Source organism: Bison bison, unplaced genomic scaffold, assembly GCF_000754665.1.
Source record: "Bison bison bison isolate TAMUID 2011002044 unplaced genomic scaffold, Bison_UMD1.0 scf7180017864068, whole genome shotgun sequence".
Taxonomy (NCBI): Eukaryota; Metazoa; Chordata; class Mammalia; order Artiodactyla; family Bovidae; genus Bison; species Bison bison.
Genome location: NW_011494640.1, coordinates 5,250,261 through 5,272,813, shown reverse-complemented (window position 1 = coordinate 5,272,813; position 22,553 = coordinate 5,250,261). Strand labels below are relative to the sequence as shown.

The following is a 22,553-nucleotide window of genomic DNA, read 5'->3' as shown; positions in this document are numbered from 1 at the left end:
TGAGACCTCTGAGGGATTTCATTCCTTTCTGTAGAGGATAACAATGCCTGTTGTGTGATCTGTAAGAAAGAAGATCCCCAGGAAGCCCCGAGCTCCCCACCAAGATGTGAGCCAGGTAAGGAAGGGGTATTGTCAGCCCTGAGCTGCAAGGTGTCAGATGTCTGAATTCAGAGCTGAACAGCATGACCCTGGTTCCCTGCTCATGTTGTAGTTGTTGTTTAGTCACTCAGCTGTCTCCAGCTCTGTGTGACCTCATGGACTGCAGCAAGCCGGGCTTCCCTGTCCTTCTCCATCTCCCGGAGCTTGCTCAAACTCATGTCCATTGAGTCAGCGATGCCATCCAACCATCTAGTCCTCTGTTATAGTAGATCAGTCCTAAAGAAATAGTCTGTTTTTCCTCCACAATCTTTATGCTTGTTTACACTAAAGACTCAATATTGTGATTTTAACTCCTGTGCACCTCTTATTTCCTATAAAGAATAAAAGGTAGGTATTTATCTAGTGTTTAATAGTAATATTATATTGTTATAACTTTGGATAGAGTTTCAAAGAAACTTGGTCCTTGATATCTACTTGTCAGAAAGAGAGACCAATGACCCTAAGCCCACAAACAGTTTTTGCCACATATTCTTCATCAGATTATTGGATTATATAGTGCTTTATTGGGCTTCTCTGATAACTCAGTTGGTAAAGAACCCACCTGCAATGCAGGAGACTCTGGTTCAATTCCTGAGTTGGGAAGATCTGCTGGAGAAGGGGCAAGCTGCTCACTCTAGTATTCTTGGGCTTCCCTTGTGGTTCAGCTGGTAAAGAATCTGCCTGCAATGTGGAACCTGGGTTTGATCCCTGGATTGGGATCCCCTGGAGAAGGGAATGGCTACCCATTCCAGTATTCTGGCTGGGAGAATTCCATGGACTGTATAGTCCATGGGGTCACAAAGAGTCAGATATGACTGACTTACACTTTTAGTGCTTTATTCTTTTTCAAAGTACTTTGGCAAGTGAGATTTCCTCACAGAATTTTAGTTCTTAGCCAGGGAAACTGTTATTATCCCTCCTTAGCAATTAGAATACAGAAGCACAGAAAAAAGAATATTTGTTTTTCCCTTGAGATCAAAGTAGGAGGAAGGGTGAAGACCAGTGTCCTGAGTATCTCAGTACAGGTGGTGGCTGTGTGAGGCTTGTAGGAAGTCAGTGTCATCACACGATGGGAGTCCAAAGGCAGACCTGCAACATCTCAATCACGATAGAACAGAACCCAAACCAGAGAGCCTTCCACTTCTCAAATAGAGACTGTCGGTAGGGAGTGGAAGAAATTAAGAGAGAGAGAGTGAGGCAAGAAATGAATCCTGCTACAGGGTTTGGGGGCTTCCCCTGTGGCTCAGTGGTAAAGAATTTACCTGCCAATTCAGGAGAAGTAAGTTCAATCTCTGAGTTGGAAAGATCTCTTGGAGAAGGAAATGGCAGCCCATTTCAGTACTCTTGCCTGGAAAACCACATGGACAGAGGAGACTGTGGGCTATAGCCCACGGGATCACAAAACTTGGACATGACTTAGTGACTAAACAACAATAGGATTTGAAAGACCTAGAGGAATAGAGCTGGAGAGAATAAGCAAAAAAATGAGAGTTCAAGATCATCACTGCGGAAAAAATGTAAAGATAGGAGATGTTGGCGGGGGGGAGAGCACACAAAATCAAAGATACATCTTCATAATTATACACAATTATTCTCCTAGTGCAGAAGCAGAAATGTTTAGAGGCAGGTCTATAGATAGGAAACTGAGAAGCAGAGGGCAGGAGAATGAGGTGAATGAAGTGGAAACAGAGGCAGAACAGGCTTCATTGGATCTCAGGTGTGGTCCTTGGAGCAGATGTCCTTTTTCCCAAAGGGCAGCTCACCTGTGCTCTGAACCTCCTAACTCAGCTCATTTCCTTCTTTCTTTTTTTTTTTTTTTTTAAGTGGAGTATAATTGCTTTACAATGTTGGGTTAGTCTCTGTTGTACAATAAATTGAATTAGCTATATGTATACATATGTCCCCTCTCTGACATCCCTTCCATGTCTGCCTCCTGCCATCCCACCAGCCTAGGTCATCACAGAGCTGAGCTGTCTGAGCTATACAGCACCTTCCCACTATCTGTTTTACACATGGTAGTATATTCGGGTCAATCCTAATCTCCCAATTAGTCCAACCTCCCCCTTCCCTATCCCTGTGTCCACATGTCCATTCTGTACATCTGTATCTCTATTCCTGCATGGAAATAAATTCCTCTATACCATTCCTCATTTCTTTTCAGAGTCCTGTGATCCTGAAGCTTCCCAAATGACTGACAAAGAAGAACAAGAGGAGCTGCCCAGTCAACCACTGGATGGAGAAGGTATTCATGACTTCAACTCCTATGTAACTAATTGAATCTTTTTCTGTCTACGGGGAGGAAGATCTACTCTACTCCTCTTCACATGCGCACACAGAAGAAATACAAGGTGCCACGTGGAAAGAATCAAAAAGATGGAGGAAATTAGTTGTATTAGAAGGGAGTGAGATGGGTTTGTTGTGAGATTATGTTCAGCCTCTGGTGATAGTGTCAGGAGCCTTGTTAACCTCCAGGTCAGCTGAGTTCAAAGGCAGGGGGATCTATGGGTTGGGACATTCCCACCTTGGAGATTCTTCAGCCACCATAGTCTTCCCGGTTGTTTCTGGTAGGGCTTTCCTACTATGGTTTCCATTGGTCATACACTGGGTTTCTAAGAGATTTCATTCTATTTATCAGAAGGCAGTGGCACCTGTTTAGAAATATGTGATGAAGAAGAGACTCAGGAATCCTTGAGCTCACCACCAAAAAGTGGACCAGGTGAGGGAGGTAAGGATGGTCTGAGCTGCAAGACGTCAGGAGGATGGTGTTTCCTAATGGATGCTACTCTGGGAATACCCCACAATGGAAGTTTCAGTTAATTCTGAATACAGTCTTCACGTTTACCTTGATTCTTTGGGAAAATGCCAGGACTTCGTGCGTGCTGTGCTCCATTGTGTCCAACCCTTTGTGACCCCATGGACTGCAGCCTGCCAGGCTCCTTTGTCCTTGGGATTCTCCAGGCAAGCATACCGGAGTGGGTTGCCATTTCCTTCTCCAGGGGATCTTCCCCACCTAGAGATTGAACCCATGTCTCTTTCATCCCCTGCACTGGCAGGCAGATTCTTTACCACTGAGCCACCTACGGAAACCCCCACCACCAAAGCATGGACCAGATGAGGGAGATAAGGATGGTCTGGGCTGCAGGGTGTCAGGAGGATGGTGTTTCCTGAGGTATTGTACTCTAGGAATACTCCACAATGAAAGTTTCAGTTAATTCTCAAATACCGTCTTCACATTTACCTTGACTCTTTGGGAAAACGCAAGGGACAAGAAACCTTGAGCAACTCCACAATTAGGAGGTCATGCTGTTTGATAGTAAGTATCCATGTATCCATTTGTAGTAGATACAATCTCACACAGGAAAAAGAACAAAGAAGCTGCACAAAAATGTGATTAATTTTTAGTGAAACTGTTAGTACATTATATCTATTTAGTATCCCCGAAGAATATTTACATTCACCTCTTTCAGCACAGGAGCATAACCTTTCATTTATCTGTTGTCTATAGAGACTTAATTTATTGCTTAAGTTGGTGTGACATGTTTTATATCACCATCAATGGTTTCTTTGTCTAAATGTTTGAACTTTTGATCTTACTATGGGAATAACTCATGACTTCAAATGTTTGAGGTTCTTTGGGGGTTTTAGTGGTTTCCTACTCCATGGATAACTCTCAAAGACAAACTACAACTGGGTTTAAGCTGATTCTCATGACTAAGTCATGGTCTTGATATAAATGGTTTGTAGCATCCTTGCCCTAAATGGCAATCAATAGCTGCCAGACTGATGTTTCTTAAGGCTGTTTTCTGGATTAAAATTGATTTTAGAAGCATAATTGCAACTGAAGTCATAATGTTTTTTAAGAAGTTGGTTTGGGATGACAGTGTATTCAAAAATTCTTAAAATTGGCTCTACTAGAAATACTGTAGAAGAATTAAATTAAAAGTTAGGGTGGTGATCATAAGTGTGTCAGTCTTGGAATGTTATTATTAGCAGTAAAGATAACATTATGAGGAAGTCAGAGGCTTCAAACATTAAATGAGCAAATTGAAAAGCTGAAATAGCAAGGATAAAGGATAAAAAATGTGAAGAAGAATGTGACAATCAGTGTGACAAGCTAGACATCCAGGAAAACCTTACTTTGATGATCTTGAGTGGAAGCAGTTCTACCTTATGGAATTGTCTCTATGTTCTGGGAATCTTTGGGAATTCACTTAATATCCATTTTTCTATGGGTTCCTGAAGATATTTAAAATCTGTTTCCATTGTATTCAGATGTTATGATCTACTCCAAAAACATAATAGCTTTCAGTTTTAGCAATCTGACATATCCTAGAAAAAGCCCCAGGCTTCCCCAATGGATCAGCGATGAAGAATCCACCTGCAATGCGGAATGCAGGAGACATGGGTTCAATCCCTGGTTTGGGCAGATCCCCTAGAGGAGGAACTGGAAATGCACTCCAGTATTCTTGCCTGGAAAATCCTATGGACAGGGGACCTTGGTGGACTACAGTCCATGGGGTCGCAAAGAGTTGGACACAACTTATCAACTTAACAACAACAACCACAGAGAAGGTTCTACGTTCAGTTGCTTGAGATAATTTTGCTTTCTGTAAGGGAATGAACTCTACAAGGAAATCTGAAGCAGTCATTGCATAACCAGCCTGGGATCTATTTTTCGTTATTATCTTTTGTCTCAATTTTTATTTTTATTTTAGAGATAATATTTATCATCAAATAATATTAAGTCAGGATTTAGTATGGAAGTGAACTTCCAGATGTTCAAGCTGGATTTAGAAAAGGCAGAGGAACCACAGAACAAATTGCCAATATCCATTGGAGCATTGAAAAAGCAAGAGAGTTCCAAAAAAACATCTGCTTCTGCTTTATTCACTATGTCAAAGCCTTTAACTGTGTGGATCACAACAAACTGTGGAAAATTCTTAAAGAGGTGGGAACACCAGACCACCTGACCTGCCTCTTGAGAAATCTGTATGTAGGTCAAGAAGCAATAGTTAGAACTGGACATGGAACAACAGACTGATTCCAAATAGGAAAAGGAGTACATCAAGGCTGTGTATTGTCACCCTGCTTATTTAACTTATATGCAGAGTACATCATGAGAAATGCTGGGCTGGAGGAAGCACAAGCTGGAATCAAGATTGCTGGGAGAAATATCAATAACCTCAGCTAGGCAAATGACACTGCCCTTATGGCAGAAAGTGAACAACTAAAGAGCCTCTTGATGAAAGTGAAAGAGGAGAGTGAAAAAGTTGGCTTAAAACTCAGCATTCAGAAAACTAAGCTCATGGCATCTAGTCCCATCACTTCATGGCAAATAGATGGGGAAAGAGTGGAAACAGTGAGAAATTTTATTTTGGGGGCTCCAAAATCACTGCAGGTGGTGACTGCTGACATGAAATTAAAAGATGCTTGCTTCTTGGAAGAAAAGCTATGACCAGCCTAGACAGCATATTAAAAAGCAGAGATATTGCTTTGCCAACGAAGGTCTGTCTAGCTATGGATTTTCCAGTGGTCATGTATGGATGTGAGAGTTGGACTATAAAGAAAGCTGAGCGCCAAAGAATTGATGCTTTTGAACTGTGGTGTTGGAGAAGACTCTTGAGGGTCCCTTGGACTGCAAGAAGAGCCAACCAGTCCATCCTAAAGGAAATCATTCCTGAATATTAATTGGAAGGACTGATGCTGAAGCTGAAACTCCATTACTTTGGCCACCTGATACAAAGAACTGCCCCATGGAAAAGACCCTGAAGCTGGGAAAGACTGAAGGCGGGAGGAGAAGGGGATGACAGAGAATGAGATGGTTGGATGGCATCACCAACTCGATGGACATGAATTTGAGCAAGCTCTAGGAGTTGGTGATGGACAGGGAGGCCTGGCATGCTGCAGTCCATGGGCTCACAAAGAGTTGGACACAACTGAGTGTGTTGGCCATCTGGTGATGTCTATGTGTAGAGTCTTCCCTTGTGTTGTTGGAACAGGGTGTTTGCTATGACCAGTGCAGTCTCTTGGCAAAACTCTAGTAGCCTTTGCCCTGCTTCATTCTATACTCCAAGGCTAAACTTGCTTGTTACTCCAGGTGTTTCCTGACTTTCTTTTGCATTCCAGTCTCCTATAATGAAAAGGACATCTTTTTTGAGTGTCAGTTCTAAAAGGTCTTGTAGGTCTTCGTAGAACCATTCAACTTCAGCTTCTTCAGCATTACTGGTCGGGGCATAGACTTGGATTACTGTGATATTGATGGTTTGCCTTGGAAACGGACAGAGATCATTCTGTTGTTTTTGAGATTGCATCCAAGTACTGCATTTCGAACTCTTTTGTTCACCATGATGGCTACTCCATTTCTTCTAAGGGATTCCTGCCCACAGTAGTAGACACAATGATCATCTGAGTTAAATTCACCCATTTCAGTCCATTTCAGTTCACTAATTCCAAGAATGTCTACATTCACTCTTGCCATCTCCTGTTTGACCACTTCCAATTTGCCTTGAATCATGGACCTAGCGTTCCAGGTTCCTATGCAATATTGCTCTTTACAGCATCAAGCCTTGCTTCTATCACCAGTCACATCCACAACCAGGTGTCGTTTTTGCTTTGGCTCCATCCCTTCATTGTTTCTTAAGTTATTTTTCCTGATCTCCAGTATCATATTGGGCACCTAATGACCTGGGGAGTTCATCTTTCAGTGTCCTTTTTGCCTTTTCATACTGTTCATGGGGTTCTCAAGGCAAGAATACTGAAGTGGTTTACCATTCCCTTCTCCAGTGCAAGTTAGTACTTCTTAATACATTTAATATAGTTTCATTTGCAGGATAAAGCCCTACCTATTACATTTTTAGGAGTTTCTTTGAGGGAAATATTATTAAATTTGTCATTTACTTTTGACATACCAAAAATTCCCCACTGAAACCCAAAGATATCTTTTGTAAAAATTTTCTGTTTAAGTGCAAGAGTTTAGACTCATACTGAGAGTACAAAGAGGAAGTGGAAATTCTGCCAGTGGGAGCTTGTGACTTTGGTAGAGACAAACCCATGACAAACAAAGAGGCCACTACACCCAGTCATAAGTGTGAATAGTGTCCTTCTCGTAAATGAGGCATTGAACTCATCAACCAAACAGAGATGAGAAAGAAGACATATGATCAAATACATGATAATAGTTATGTACTAAACAAAGTGATTTTCTTTCACAAATTAATACAATGTCAAATATCCTCATGAAGGTTTTGGTGAGAGACTCAAGACAAATGTGACCAAATATATTTGCACAAATTGGCTATGGTCTACTGGAGCCCCACCCATTAATTAGTCTTTGGGGCTGGCATGGGTTGGGGATTTATCAAGTCTGTGTCTCTATGTATTTGCTTTGGATCACTATCTTCTAATAATTAAAAAGCATGGGAAACTCAGGAATACACAAACACATGAGATAAGACTTTTTAAAAAATAGACAGAAGAAAAGAGAGTAAATGAAGAAGTGGAAGAATAAGTATATTGACAGAATATTTGTTAAATGCTGTGCTGCCAAACCAAAAGATCCAATGATTTTGTATCTAATTTCACACATATCTTTAAATACTAAAATAAATTCAGTAAAACCTCAAAGAAACAAGTCAGAGCTCAAGTTGTTCTTGGGACAGCTTCACTTGGAAGTGGATCAGGAAGACAATCTGAGTCATGCACAAAAAGCTGTAGGTTTGTACCTGTTGGTTCAAGGGTCTCAAAAGACACCCCTAAACAAGTCTTCGTGATGATCTTGCTGGGAGCTCTGTTTTTGAAGGCAGAGGTCATCATGCAATATCTGAAGCTAAAGCTGGCAAGGCACATGGCAAGAGGAGGCACTGTGCTTATGGGACTCAGTGTCTTTCAAAAAATAATTTTATTTATTTATTTTATTCATTTATTTTTATTTAAATTTTATTTATTTATTTTTAATTAATTTTTATTGCAGTATATTAGATTTGCAATGTTGTGTTTTTATTTACAGTTTTAGGAAACATGTAGTTCAGGAACAGCAGATTTTCAGAAACAGGAGCGTTTATAACTAGGTTAGCATCTAGCCACACTCAGGCTTGCTGAAGTGTGTCTGTTGCTGATTGGCTGATTTTCATAAGTGTAAGGCCACCCTTAATTGGCTGGATTTAAATGTGGCTAGTGATGTAAACAGTCATTGGCCAATTGGGATAAATTTAAAACTGGCTCTGGTAATTATGGTTTGCAATTTTCAAGACAGTTTTTCCCAGAAGAATAAGATCTTTATATCTTATTCTTAAAGCTTAAAGTAGAAAAAGAAAAGTAGAGAAAGCAATTCAGTTCAGTTCTGTTGCTCAGTCGTGTCCAACTCTTTGCGACCCCGTGGACTGCAGTACACCAGGCCTCCCTGTCCATCACCAACTTCTGGAGTTTACTCAAACTCGAGCCATCCAACCAACTCATCCTCTGTCGTCCCCTTCTCCTCCTGCCCTCAATCTTTCCCAGCATCAGGGTCTTTTCAAACGAGTCAGCCCTTTGCGTCAGGTGGCCAAAGTATTGGAGTTTCAGCTTTAGCATCAGTCCTTCCAATGAACACCCTGAAAGGTTGTTGTTGAATCACACAAAGACACTGGGATTCTTGGCCCCCGGAGGAGAAGAATTCAATCCGGGGCCAGAGACGAGGCTTGATCGCTCAGAGCTTTTGTGTAATAAAGTTTTATTAAAGTATAAAGGAGATAGAGAAAGCTTCTGACATAGGCAACAGAAGAGGGCAGAAAGAGTACCCCCCTGCTAGTCTTCAGCTGGATGTTATATAGTCACTAGCAGTCTGTTAATGAAAGAAAGGAATGTCTTAAAATTCAGAATGGCACCAGGCCGCTCACCCATAAGATGCATTTTGGGATAATCTTGGCACCAAATGGTTTATCCTGGGCCATAAAATGATTAACTTGAATCTTGAAGAAGGGCAGACTACCATACAAATAGTTTCATTTACATAGATTAGGGGAACAATATCTGAGTATAACATACTGGTTTGTCAAGTACGTTCTGAGCCAAGAGGCGAACGGACTTAAGGACAGAGTTTGGGGTAAATGCATAGCACATTAGCATAGCTTAAGACAAATATTTCCATAAGAAAAAGGCATTGGTTATCTCTAGGTTTGAGAATAGTTAACTTCAGGTGAAACCAGGTGTTCTTATGGCAACACAGTATTCTAAGAGAAATCTCCTTTTAAATTTATATAGAGAAGAAAAAAATATCGCTAGTTTGTTTCCTCCTGCCGATTAAGACGGAAAAGGCAATGGCACCCCACTCCAGTACTCTTGCCTGGAAAATCCCATGGACGGAGGAGCCTGGTAGGCTGCAGTCCATGGGGTTGCTAAGAGTCGGACACGACTGAGCAACTTGACTTTTACTTTTCACTTTCATGCACTGGAGAAGGAAATGGCAACCCACTCCAGTGTTCTTGTCTGGAGAATCCCAGGGACGGGGGAGCCTGGTGGGCTGCCGTCTCTGGGGTCGCACAGTGTCGGACATGACTGAAGCGACTTAGCAGCAGCAGCCGATTAAGAGAGATAAAAATGTCTGACACTTGCAGGCTATTTCCTCCGTTTGGAGACCCCTGGCCTTCCTGCCTGTTACCCTCTCAACCCAGGACTGAATTCCTTTAGGATTGACTGGTTGGATCTCCTTGCAGTCCAAGGGACTCTCAAGAGTCTTCTCCAACACCACAGTTCAAAAGCATCAGTTCTTTGGTGCTCAGCTTTCTTTATAGTCCAACTCTCACATCCATACATGACTACAGGAAAAACCACAGCCTTAACTAGACAAACCTTTGTTAGCTAAAGAGAAAGCAGAATGAGGTACAAAAGATGGGAAAAAACATGGTTCTATTGGACCTCAGGTGTGATTATTGGAGCAGATGTACTTTTTTCCAGAAAGCAGTTTATCTTAGCTCAGAATATCAGTGTGCAGCATGAAAGCACCAGGAACTGTATCCTAATCACTGTCTTAGGATCTGTAATGTTCTTGTTTCCCTTCAGTATCTGGCAGACTAGAAACTCTCCAGATGAATACAGAAGAAGATTCAGAGGAGCTAGGTTCTAGCCCACTATCCTATGATAGCCAAAGTAATTATGAATTAAAAAAAAAAAAAACAGAAACAAAGTTCTGGTAAAGATAAAGAGATAAGAAAGGGAAACAGGGAGACTTAAAGAAAGAGTTAGATGTATGGAAAATCAGAGGAAGAAGTAGAAAAGGGGGATCAACAAAAAGGGGTTCAGAAAAGAGGATCATTGGGGAAATAAAAAATCTTCATAAGCCTTGATTTTGACCCAGGTACAGAGCTACCAACGTTTGGAAATAAGTGCTCCTGTGTGATGTGCTTCTCGAAAGATGTGCCCAGAGATCCAGAAGGAAGAACTGAAAGTATGCAAGCTGATGACATGTTAGGTAAGGCTACCTGAGGGTGGTGAGATGGGGGTGGCTCCACTGGCAACACAGACCTAGGTAGGGTGGTGGCAGATGGAAGGAAGGAATAAGGAATATGGCTGGCTTCCAGTCTATCCCAGTATCCTAATCTCTGCATTTGCTTGACCTGATCCTTTTGGGACTAGCAGGGAAGCAAGAGATCATTATAAAATTGTGTTTAAGGGATGGCCCGTGTTGATTATACATGGTTGATATATTAATTGGGCTTCCCTGGTGGCTCAAATGGTAAGAATCTGCCAGCAATGCAGGCAACATGGATTTGATCCCTATGTTGGGAAGATCCCCCAGAGAAGGGAATGCCAACCCACTCTAGTTTTCTTGCCTGGCAGGCTATAGTCCATGGTGGTGCAAAGAGAAATACACTCTTTAAAGTGGCAGTTTATTGTTTATTCCATCAGTGTATTACTAACAAAGCTTTGTGATTTCCAGTGATTTCTATCCCTGTCACCCAAGAAAGTCAAGTGTATGTCCATTAATAGGTAACACTGTCATTTTGTCACAATCTTAGAAAGGTCTCAAAAGATAGCTACTCCTGCCACTTAATTGTCAGAAGGAAAGACTTCAGATCAACTATTCTTAACCCAGCACATAGGTTTGATAAATGTTCTCCAGCATGTCACTTGTTTATATAGTGATACTATTCACTTTTGCATATAAGGTCTTATTTCATCCTAACAAAATTCTTAAGGACTAGACAAATATCCCTGAGTAAACTGAAATTTATAGATATTGAAGAATGTTTTTCAAAGTCCCATTAAGAAATAATGGAAGACCCAGGGTCCGGGGCTCCCATGTCTCGATTCAGTAGGTTTGATTCCTTTACGAGAAAGAGAGATAACAACCCAAATGTCTTTATAAATTCAAGCCTTCTGCAGTATGAATCATCTTAAGATTTGTAACTTTTATTTATTTATTTTTGTTTCCACATCTTGTGTTTTTTTCTAGATACGGTAGATCTTGGGAACAACTCTACTGTGAGAAAACCCAAGAAGAGAAGAAGTAAGAGTGCATGCAATTTTATTTGCTTTTGATACTAAAAAGGAGTTTTTAATGCCAGTTTCATTATTATTATTATTTATAATAATGTGTTAATAATATGAAAACCCCATAAAGGTGTCTATATCCTAATCTCTGGAACCTGTAATCTGTTATCTTACGTGGCAAAAGGGATTTTATACATACGATTAAGATCAGGACCTTGACATTGGAGATTATCCTGCATTTTCTGGGTGCACTCAGTATCATCAAGAGGGCCTTAAAATATGAAGAACTGTTCCTGACTGTGAAGAGAGGAAGAAGTGATTATGGAAGACAGTCACAGAGAGATGCAATATTGCTAGCTTTGCAGATGGAAGGAAAGAATAAGGAATATTGATGGCTTCTGTTAACAGAAAGTGAGAAAGGAAAGGAAAGAGATTTCCCTCTACAGCCTCCAGACAGGAATGAAGCCCTACTGAAACCTTGATTTTAACCCAGAGTGACCCTTGTCAGACTTCTAACCAACATAACTATAAGATAATGAACTGTTTTAAGCCACTAAATTTGTGGTCATTTGCTATGGTACCAATAAAAGAGTAATATGGATTTTGGTTATTGGAAGTGGGATGCAGCCAAAATTCATTCCTAAAAATGTGGAAGTGGCTTTGAATTTGGGCAACGGGCAGAGGGAATTTGGGTAATAAGAATTTTAAGTAGAACAATAAAAAATGTCTAGATTGCTTTGAACAGTTAGTAGAAATGTGGTGCTGAAGACTGCTTGTGAGGACTTGGAAGTGAAGAGCATGGTAGGAAAAATCTATGTCATTTTGGAGAATATGTAAATCATTATGAAAAGGCTGTTGGGTCGCTAAGAGTCGGGCACGACTGAGCGACTTCACTTTCACTTTTCACTTTCACGCGTTTCATGCGTTGGAGAAGGAAATGGCAACCCACTCCAGTGTTCTTGCCTGGAGAATCCCAGGGATGGGGGAGCCTGGTGGGCTGCCGTCTATGGGGTCGCACAGAGTCGGACACGACTGAAGCGACTTAGCAGCAGCAGCAGCAGCAGCAATATGGAGGCTAAAGGTGTCATGAAGGAAATAAGGAACGTGTTTTTGAAAATAAAAGGAAAGGGAATCCTTACTATTTAGTGGCAGAAAGCTCAGCAAAATTAAATCCTGCAGTTATGTGGAAAGCAGAATTTTTTGGATATATAGCTAGGATTCCTAATTACAAAAGGTGCAGCTGGTTTCATGTTGCTGCTTAGAGTAAACTGCGAAAGGAAAGAGGTAAGTCAAGGGAAGAGCTGCTAAACAAAAGGAATCAGGACTTGATGATTTAAAATTTTTTTAGCCTATTCAGATTGCAAAAATGCTAAAGTTAGGAGAGTCACTGTCAGGAAAACATGCTCTGCAGCAACAACCAGGAGTGTCACTATTTAACTTTTTGCGAATGTCCCAGAAGCAGTGAAACATCAAAGTATTCAGTCACACAAATTGTTCTTCAAAGAGATTAAGTTTGTGACCCATAGGTACCCTCAGCCATCGCAGCAGAAGTGAAAAATGGATATGTGAGTCTACAAGAAAGATTTGTGGAGGAGACGCTCGTCTAATGGATGAGATTCTCATGACATATATGGGAGATATAGAAGATTCTTAAGACATTTATACCAACAGAAACAGAGATGTCCTTGTTCTAGTCCTTAGAGCCTGTAATCTGTTACTTTACCTGGCAGAAGAGACACTGGTGGTGTGATTAAATTAAAGATTTTTAGATGGGGAGATTTTTCTAGATTATCTGGGTGGCCCCAATCAAGTCACATGGGTCCTTAAAATCAGAAAACTTTTCTGCTATGGAGAGAGGGATATGTGACTATAGAATAATGGTCAAAGGAGATACAGTGTGAATGGCTTTGGAGAATAAGGCAGGGAGCAATGAGCCAAGAAATGTGGGCAGCCTTCAGAAGCTTGAAAAGGTAAAGAAATCAAATATCCCCTACAGCTTCCAGAAAGAAACAAAGTCTCTAGATGCCTTGATTTTAGCTCAGTGAGACTTGTGTCAGATTCCTGATCTTCCAAACTGCAAGATAAAACATTTGTGTTGCTTTAAGCCAAGAAGTGTATGGTAATTTATAATAGTAACAATAGAGAACTAATACTCTTCATAAGACAAAACAGAAACAAACAAACAAAAATCCTGAGTTTCACCTTTATATCATTAAGTTACATTTTTTAAAATAGCAATTTATAGTTTTTCAAACCTTGTTGTTTTCAAAATTTTAAAATATATGATCCGTATAAATTTTGATTGATATGTATTTTTCCAGATTTTTCTGTGCATGTTTTGAGATATTTACATCATACACTAACACATTATATCATAAATCTATTTATACTGTTACATTTCCCTTACTTTAAAATCAGTATGTCATGCACAAGAGATTATAAACATTTAACATTTTGCCAACGTAACTGTAAAAAGTTTTCTTTTATTCTGCTTTAATTTGCATTGCTCTCATTTTTATTGTGGTTGAGCATTTTTCATTTGTTATTGGTTATTTATTTTCCTTCTTCTAAAAATGGATAATGTGTATGCCTTACCAGTATTGCTATCTTTTTTAAACCATACTGAACAAACGTAGGAATATTTATATATACATTAAACTTTGCCTATGTATACTGTTAGTATTTTATTTCATTTGATGTTATTCTCTTAGGTTTGTTTATAACATATTTTGTCCTAGAGAAATTTGAAATTTTATATAGTAAGATCTATCAGGATTTTCCTTTATGGCATCTAGGTTTTGTTTACAATATATAAAGATGTTTTCCAACTTGAAATTTTAAAAATACTTATATATGCTTCTAAAATATTTGACGTACTTAATACTTTTAAATGTTTAAATTTATTATTCATAAAAGACTCACCTCTTTGTGTGTAATGTGAAATAGTAATTACAGGGAGTAACACCAACTTTTTTAAAAATTGAAATATGCTAATGTACAATATTATATGTTATAGGTATATAATTTTGAAGGTTATACTCCATTTATGGTTATTATAAAATATTTGCTATATTCCCCATGATATACAATATATTCTTATAGCTTATTGTATACCTAGTAGTTCATACCTCTTAATTCTCTGCCCCTAATTTGCCCCTCCCCTCTTACTTCTCCTCACTGGTAAGCATTAGTTTATTCTCTTTATCTGTGAGTCTGCTTCATTTTTGTTATATTCACTAGTTTGTTGTATTTTTAAGGTTCCAGATAGAAGTTATATCATACAGTATTTGCCTTTCTCTATCTGACTTATTTCACCTAGCATAATTCCCTTCAAATCCATCCATGTTGACACAAATGGAAAAATTTTCATTCTTTTTTATGGCTGAGTAATATTCCATATGTATCTGTCTATATCTATCTATCTATCTACCACATCTTCTTTTCCCATTCGTCTCTTGAAGGACACTTACACTGCTTCCATTTCTTGGCAATTATAAAAATGCTGCTATGAATATTAGGGTACATGTATCTTTTCAAATTAGTGTTTTTGTGTTTTTTGGTTATACATTCAGGAGTGGGACTGCTGTGTCATATGGTAATTCTATGCTTAGTTTTCTGAAAAACCCCAACACTGTTTTTTCCACAGTGGCTGCACCAACTTCCATTCCTATAATAGTGTGTGAAGTTTCCCTTTTCTCCATGCTTTTGCTCACCTTGCTATTTGTGTTCTTTCTGATGAGAGCCATTCTGACAGGTGCGAGATGGTTTTGATTTGCATTTCTCTGAAGATCAGGGATGCTGAACATCTTTTCATGTGCCAGTGGATGCCAACACTATTTCCTTCATGATTTGAATGCCCTTTTGCATCTTTTCTGTGTTCATGGATCTGTGTCTGATTCTACTCTGAGATGCTGGTCTATTTAGTTTTAATGTGGTACCAAGTTGGTTTAATTATAATATTTTAAAGTAAAATTTTCTATTCCTACTTGATATATATATTTTTTTTTCAAAGAAAAAAGTAAAAAATATAGTGAGGAGCAACAGAAAAGGGGATTTCAGCAGTCTGATTAATCTGGCTCACTCATTATGCATAAACTTTAGAATCAGTCAAGATTTCCTCCCCACACCTCCACAACTGCATTGGAATTTTGAAAATATATTGAATTTGGAGATTAGTTTGGGTAGAGTTGAGGTTTTTACAAGGAGCATGAGCTCTTCACTTATCAGGTCATCTTGTATGTTCTTCAACAAAGTTTTAGCTTTTGTAAATAGATCTTGCCAATTTTTACTTTCCTAGATAGCTTTATTGACCTATAATTTCATATAATAGTATTTATCACTGTTAAGGTATGACTGGGTAAGTTTTAACAGACTGACCTCATCAATTCTTTAGAATTTGTTGAAGGCTCCTTTGCATCCTAATTTATGGTCAATCTTTGTGAATGTTCTCTGACACTTAAAAATTGTATTTGAACTATTTGTTGGGGTCTGGTTTCTTCCCATTTACATAGTCTTTATTAAATACAACTTTGTTGTTTAATTCTTGCATCTCCTATATTAGGCTGTATTTGTTCCATCAGGTTTGTATTTAAGTGTGGTAAACGCTCCCACATGACTCTGTGTATTTGACTCCTCACTAGTCTATTGTTTTACTTTAAATATTTTGATGGTACTCATGACTATATGACTCAATGAATCTTTTCCATTTATTGTTATACAGTGTTTCTCTTTATCCCTACTAATGCTTTTAATATTAAAATCTCTTTTTCTGGGTGCTGATAGTGTAATGTGAACTTTAATGTTTTATGCTTTTTGGTGCTTTTTACTTCTTTTATGTTAAGCCCATTTTTGCAGCTTTGTTTTATGCCTCTTTTAACAACACTTAGCTTCTTCTAATCTTCTCTGATCTTTTTTTAAATCCTAACCGTTTAATAGTTAAATTTTGTTTACATTTGTTCTGATTCCTGATATACATCGACTTGTATATCACTGTTCATTTTTATTTTTCTGTGTTTTTGTGTCTCTTTCCTACACTCAAATGGATTGAGATAGAATTCTATATTCCATCTTTTTTCTCTGCTGGTTTAGAGATTAGAGATGAAATTTCTGTAATCTTTTTGACCATATCCCATCCCCCAAAGATGACAAGGATCTTAGAATGGATTCACTGAAGACTGACCATCCATCTCTACTATTTAGCTATTATTTAACATTTTATTTTAAATTTTCTTTTAATTATAATTTGGAGACTATTATGATTTTTGCAGTTGACATCTATTTAAACACTTAAAAGTCATTTTACGTACTCACCACTGTTTCTTTTCTTTGATTTTGCTTTTCGTCTAGTTGAAATAAATCATTTAGTTCTTTTAGTGAATGGTCTGTGAAAGTGAAAATTGCTCAGTTGTGTCTGACTCTTTGTGACCCCATGGACTATGCAGTCCATGGAATTCTCCAGGCCAGAATACTGGAGTGGGTAGCCTTTCCCTTCTCCAGGGGACTTTCCAACCCAGGAATTGAATCAGGGACTCCTGCATTGCAGGGGAATTCTTTACCAACTGAGCTTTCAGGGAAGCCCTATAAGTGGTAAATTTTTCAAGTGTTGTATGTGCAAATTTGTCTTTAATAGAATTTTTTTCATGAAGTTAACAATTCTAGGTTGACATTTATTTTTCATCACTACAATAAAGTGTTTACTACATTGTCTTCTAGAATCTGTTTTGTGACTAATGAAAATTTCTCTTGTTGTGATTGTCATTTCTTGGTAAATAATCTGTGCTTTCTCTCTAAAAGTTCTTTCTCCAACACTGAGTCATGGAAAATTTAAATTTAGAGAAAACTTGGGAGAATTTTATAGTATACACCAGAATACTTTAATATAGATTCACAATTGACATTGTACTGTTCTTGCTTTATCACATTTCTTTCAATTTATCCATTTCCTTACATCCACTAAGCCATCTTCAAATTTGAAACATTTCAAAGATACAGATGTCAGTACTCTTTCCCCCAAATACTTTAATATGTACATCATTAACCAGAGTTCCATATTTATTTGTAGTTCTTTAATTTTTTTCTTTTGAAATAAAGTGTATAATAAAATGTACAAATACTAAGTGTACCATTAATGAGTTTTAATAGATTCAGTTCTCCCATATTATCCAAATCCTTATCAGGATACAGAACATGGCCATCACCCTGGAAACAACCCTTAAGCTCTTTCTGGGATATCCTTACCCCTTACTCATCAGTGACAACCATTCTTCTTCTTTTTTTGAAGATGATAATTTGGCTTGCCTTAAAACTTTATTTTTTTGTTACAATGTTTTATTGTTTCCAGGATATTTTGTTTCCACCCCCCACAAAAGACTTTAGGGGTGGTGTGATATTTTTCACAAAGGCTAAAATTCAGTGGTAGCATTTCAGATATTAGCGTGCATGAAGGCAGAAATATTTTGCAGTAGGACCCATCATCTTATTTTGTCTTCTTTTTAAAGAAAATTTTTTGTTGCAAGATATTTGCTTCATAATATTTTGCTGGTTTCTGCCATACATCACGGAGAAGGCAATGGCACCCCACTCCAGTACTCTTGCCTGGAAAATCCCATGGATGGAGGAGCCTGGTGGGCTGCAGTCCATGGGGTCACTAAGAGTCAGACACAACTCACTTTTACTTTTCACTTTCATGCATTGGAGAAGGAAATGGCAACCCACTCCAGTGTTCTTGCCTGGAGAATCCCAGGGACGGGGGAGCCTGGTGGTCTGTCGTCTATGGGGTCGCACAGAGTCGGACACGACTGAAGCGACTTAGCGGCGGCAGCCATACATCAACATGATATGTGATTTTGGAGCATATTCTCTTTTGGTAGAAGTCTATTCCACTCAGCAGAGTGTTTTTGAGATTTATCCATATTGTTGAATGTATAAGTAGTTTGTATCAGTTTGTGACAAAGTAAGTTACATTGTATGACTATGCCATATTTTGTATATACTCTCTCCTTCTGATGGAGATCACTAGTGTTTCCAGTTTTTGGCTAATGTGAAAAAGCTGCAATGAACACTGTTGTAGAAATCTTTCAGTGGCTCTACGTCTTTATAACGCTCATATAAATTCCTATAAATGAAATTGCTAAGATACAGAATAGGTGCATCAATTTTTTTCATCTCCCTAAAGCCACTGAGGGGTTAGTAGTATGGCACACACAGGCTGTGCCCAAGCTGAAGAATACCCCCAGCCTTGGAAGGGTTTGTTGTTGTGCAGTCGCTAAGCTGTGTCTGACTCTTTGCGACCCCATGGGCTGTAGCATGCCAGGCTCCTCTGTCCTCCACCATCTCTTGGAGTTTGCTCAGATTCATGTCCATTGAATCAGTGGTGCTGTCTAACCTTAGAAAGGGGCTACTAGCAAAACTGCACAGAACTTATCCAAGAGGGAGACATTATCTTATTAGCTGGAATTGAAGCAAAGTTTACTATCTTGGAATACTTCTAAGGAGGGAGACGTTCTCTGTTTTGTATCGGTTAGGAAACAAATCTGCCCTCTGAGCTGGAAGGCTACATTATCTCTAGCTTGCAAAGCTGTTTGTTCAAACATCCTTGGAAAGACTGAGGTGTGTGGAAATACCACAGAGAATCCCCACCCCCACAACAAATTCACCTCACATATCATGCATATGTGCATGCTAAGTCGCTTCAGTCGTGTCAGACTCTTTGCAACCCCGTGGACTGTAGCCCACCAGGCTTCTCTGTCCATGGGATCCTCCATGCAAGAGTGCTAGAGTGGGTTGCCATGCCCTCCTCCAGGGGATCTTCCCAACACAGGGATCCAACTTGCGACTCCTGTGACTCCTGCATTGCAAACAGATTCTTTACCACTGAGCCACTGGGGAAGCCCCATCTTACCCATCAGATTCTGGCAAATTTCCCCAAGGAGATAACACTCCATCAGCCATCCCGATTAATCCAACCAATGTAGGCTGGGCCTTCCAGGCTGGTTGGGGAAAGAATGAGGCATTGTGCTCTAGAATGTTGGAACAGAATCCTGAGTTTTCAGAACTGACATGTTTAACCGCATTAATCCGTCAGCGCCTTTGTCCTGATCATTATCCAGGAAGGAGCTGAGCCCTTTCTGAGGACAGCTGCCATAACGCTGGCATCAAAATCATGGTGTCAGCCTCTGTTGGTAGAGATCAGGCATCTGGGAATTTCCCTGAGGGGCCTGGCTCTGAGTGACCACAGCCACTTTGGTTCTGCCAGCCTGGCTCTGAGACAGCAGTAACCAAAGAGCCTTATAGAGGTGTGTGGACAGGAGGAGATGAGGGATGTGGGCCAGAGAGTCAATATAGTGTAAAGAGATTTTTTGATAGAGGGCACATCTTTATCAGAGCACAGTGGTCCAGGGAGCTGGGCTCAAGATACCCTTGAGTTTGTAGGGTGTGTGGTGTGGCCAGAATCGGCCAGGAGCAGGCAGAGGCATAACCCCTTAAATGTGGCTCCCCTCATGTGAAACAAATGGGTCAGGAGTCATGAGCCTGACTGTCAACCATAATGCTGGCATCAAAATCATGGTGTCAGCCTCTGTTGGTAGAGATCAGGCATCTGGGAATTTCCCTGAGGGGCCTGGGCAGGTCAATCACGCCACAGTTCATTTCCACCATCACTGGCCCGGAGACTGGTGTTCCCACTCTGCCAGAGTCTGTAGTTCTCCACATGGCAGACCAAGAGTGTACTTACGTGGAGGAACCAAGTCATCTGATTTCCTCCGGCCAGAGGAGTGACCACAGCCACTTTGGTTCTGCCAGCCTGGCTCTGAGACAGCAGCCCAGTGCACTTCGGTTGTCAGCTTAGCCACACGCCAGGGCACCAAGCCTCCGGGGAGTCTTGGGGAACTGAAGACCCCAACGAGGCTGAGATTTCCTTTAAGCTGTGAAGTAGAGTACAAAGCCGAGGTGCTTCTGGCAAAATCCCTGCATTCTTTCCTTTAATTGATTATAGTTGATTTACAGTATTGTGTTAGTTTCAGGTGTACAGCAAAGTGATTCAGTTATATATATGTCAGATAATATAAGAATATTCTTTTCCGTTATAGATGTTGAGTATAGTTCCCTGTGCTATACAGTAAATCCTTGCTGTTTATCTATTTTGTATATAATAGTATCTGTTAATCCCATAAGTAACTATAAGTTTGTTTTTTATGTCTATGAGTATATTTCTGTCTTATAAATAAGTTCATTTGTATCCGGTTTTTAGATTCCACATGTAAGTGATAGCATATGATATTTGTCTTTCTCTGACTTACTACACTTAATATGACAATCTCTAGTCCGTCCATGTTGCTGCCAAGTGTCATTATTTCATTCTTTGTTACGGATAAGTAATATTCCATTATATCTATGTATATTACTATATATGTATATATATCACTTCTTAATCCATTCATCTCTTGATGCACACTTAGGTTGCTTTCAAGTCTTGGCTATTGTAAATAGTGCTGCTATGAACACTGTGTCTTTTTGAATTAGAGTTTTCGTCTTTTCTGGGTATATGCCCAGGAGTGGGGTTGAACGCCAGCATTCCTGAATATACCATTTCCATTTGAAGAGCAAGGCTTTTTGGTCCTTCCTGCCTTGTAAGTCAGGACTGAACTACTTACCCAAGACCAATGGTCTCACGTTCACACATTTTCACATCTCTCACGGGAAAGCAAAACCCAACACAAAACCCCGTGTGGTTCCTTAATTTCCTCTGGTAATTTCAGGTGCTGTATTTTTAAAAAATATTTGTTTATTTGGCTGCATTAGGTCTTAGTTGTGGCTCTCGGGATCTCTGATCTTCATTGCAGCATGTAGGGTCTTTAGTTGTGGCATCTAGTTCCCTGACCAAGGATCAAACCCGGGTCCCCTGCATGGGGAGCGTGGAGTCTTAGCCACTGGACCACCAGGCAGATCAGGCACCTGGGCATTATAGTCGCTCAGGCATTATATTAGATATAAGTGAGAGGGTTTTGTTACAACTGCAAGAGTACAGAAATTATTTAATGGCAACTCTCCACATCAAAGTTGAGAATGCCTCCTGAATTGGGCACAGTATATTATCCATGTGCACATTTGAATTTACATGAAAATACTTGAAAAGGGAATAAATTGATATATAACCACAGCAATAATCATTCAGTCTAAGGCACCAGTGGAAGTTTATTTTCTAATTTTTAAAAAAATTTTCAAAAGAGGGTCATCTCCTATAGTCTCCCAGAGTGAAATATAGCTCAGAATCAACCTCACACTGCTACACTGGGAGTTAAGAAGTTTGTCCCAGTCTTGTGAACTAATGTCTCAAAAAATACTTGAAAATTACTGATATATAAATTTTTGAAAATTAAATTTACAGCTCTAAGTAATTAACTTTATAATTTTTTTAAGAAAAAAAGAAAGGACATTCCTGGACAAGAAGACCAAGGAGAAATGTACATCGAAAAGGTAAGCAGTGAAGTGAAGTAGTCACACCTGTTTAGTTCATAAGGCCCTGCTTCCCGTATTCTTGCAGCCTTCAGTCTCTTGAGGACAATAATAGTTTTCTAGCTAATGTGTCAGTTAGGATACAGGCCAGGACACTGTAACAAAAAGACTGCCATATATGTTGGCTTCAACAAAACAGTTTCTAGTTCACGTGTGCAGTAGTGCAGAGCTAAATAGTACAGACACTGCTGTCCTCAATATATGGCTTCTTTCCTAGGTCAAGAAATTATTATTAATTTGGAGAGATGTTCCAAAGAAGCCTAAATGAACAAAGCAGACTATATGTGTATGTGTGTGCAAGTGTGTGTGTGTCAAATATATGTATAAGCATTATGAGTTTTTATACCTCTATAAATCCTTATTTATACATATTTATCAATCTATATATAGAGGGAGAGACAGATATAGATACATGGAAAAATTAATGTCAGTACATC

General features: G+C 39.4%; 1 protein-coding gene across 12 annotated transcripts in view; it reads left to right on the top strand.

Annotated features, from left to right (window-relative positions):
- The window catches only part of LOC104986433 (nuclear body protein SP140-like protein), an 81,723-nt gene that overhangs the window by 38,461 nt on the left and 20,709 nt on the right, over positions 1–22,553 (top strand). For 7 of the 12 annotated variants that reach the window (XM_010836999.1, XM_010836998.1, XM_010836994.1 and 4 more), the window contains 7 exons: positions 35–115; positions 2,300–2,380; positions 2,774–2,863; positions 10,469–10,582; positions 11,567–11,620; positions 12,013–12,015; positions 22,021–22,077. In XM_010836999.1, the coding sequence (XP_010835301.1) occupies positions 35–115; positions 2,300–2,380; positions 2,774–2,863; positions 10,469–10,582; positions 11,567–11,620; positions 12,013–12,015; positions 22,021–22,077 (480 nt within the window). The remainder of the gene's footprint in view (positions 1–34; positions 116–2,299; positions 2,381–2,773; positions 2,864–10,468; positions 10,583–11,566; positions 11,621–12,012; positions 12,016–22,020; positions 22,078–22,553) is intronic. The other 5 variants (XM_010837002.1, XM_010837000.1, XM_010836997.1 and 2 more) reach the window with 4 other exon arrangements.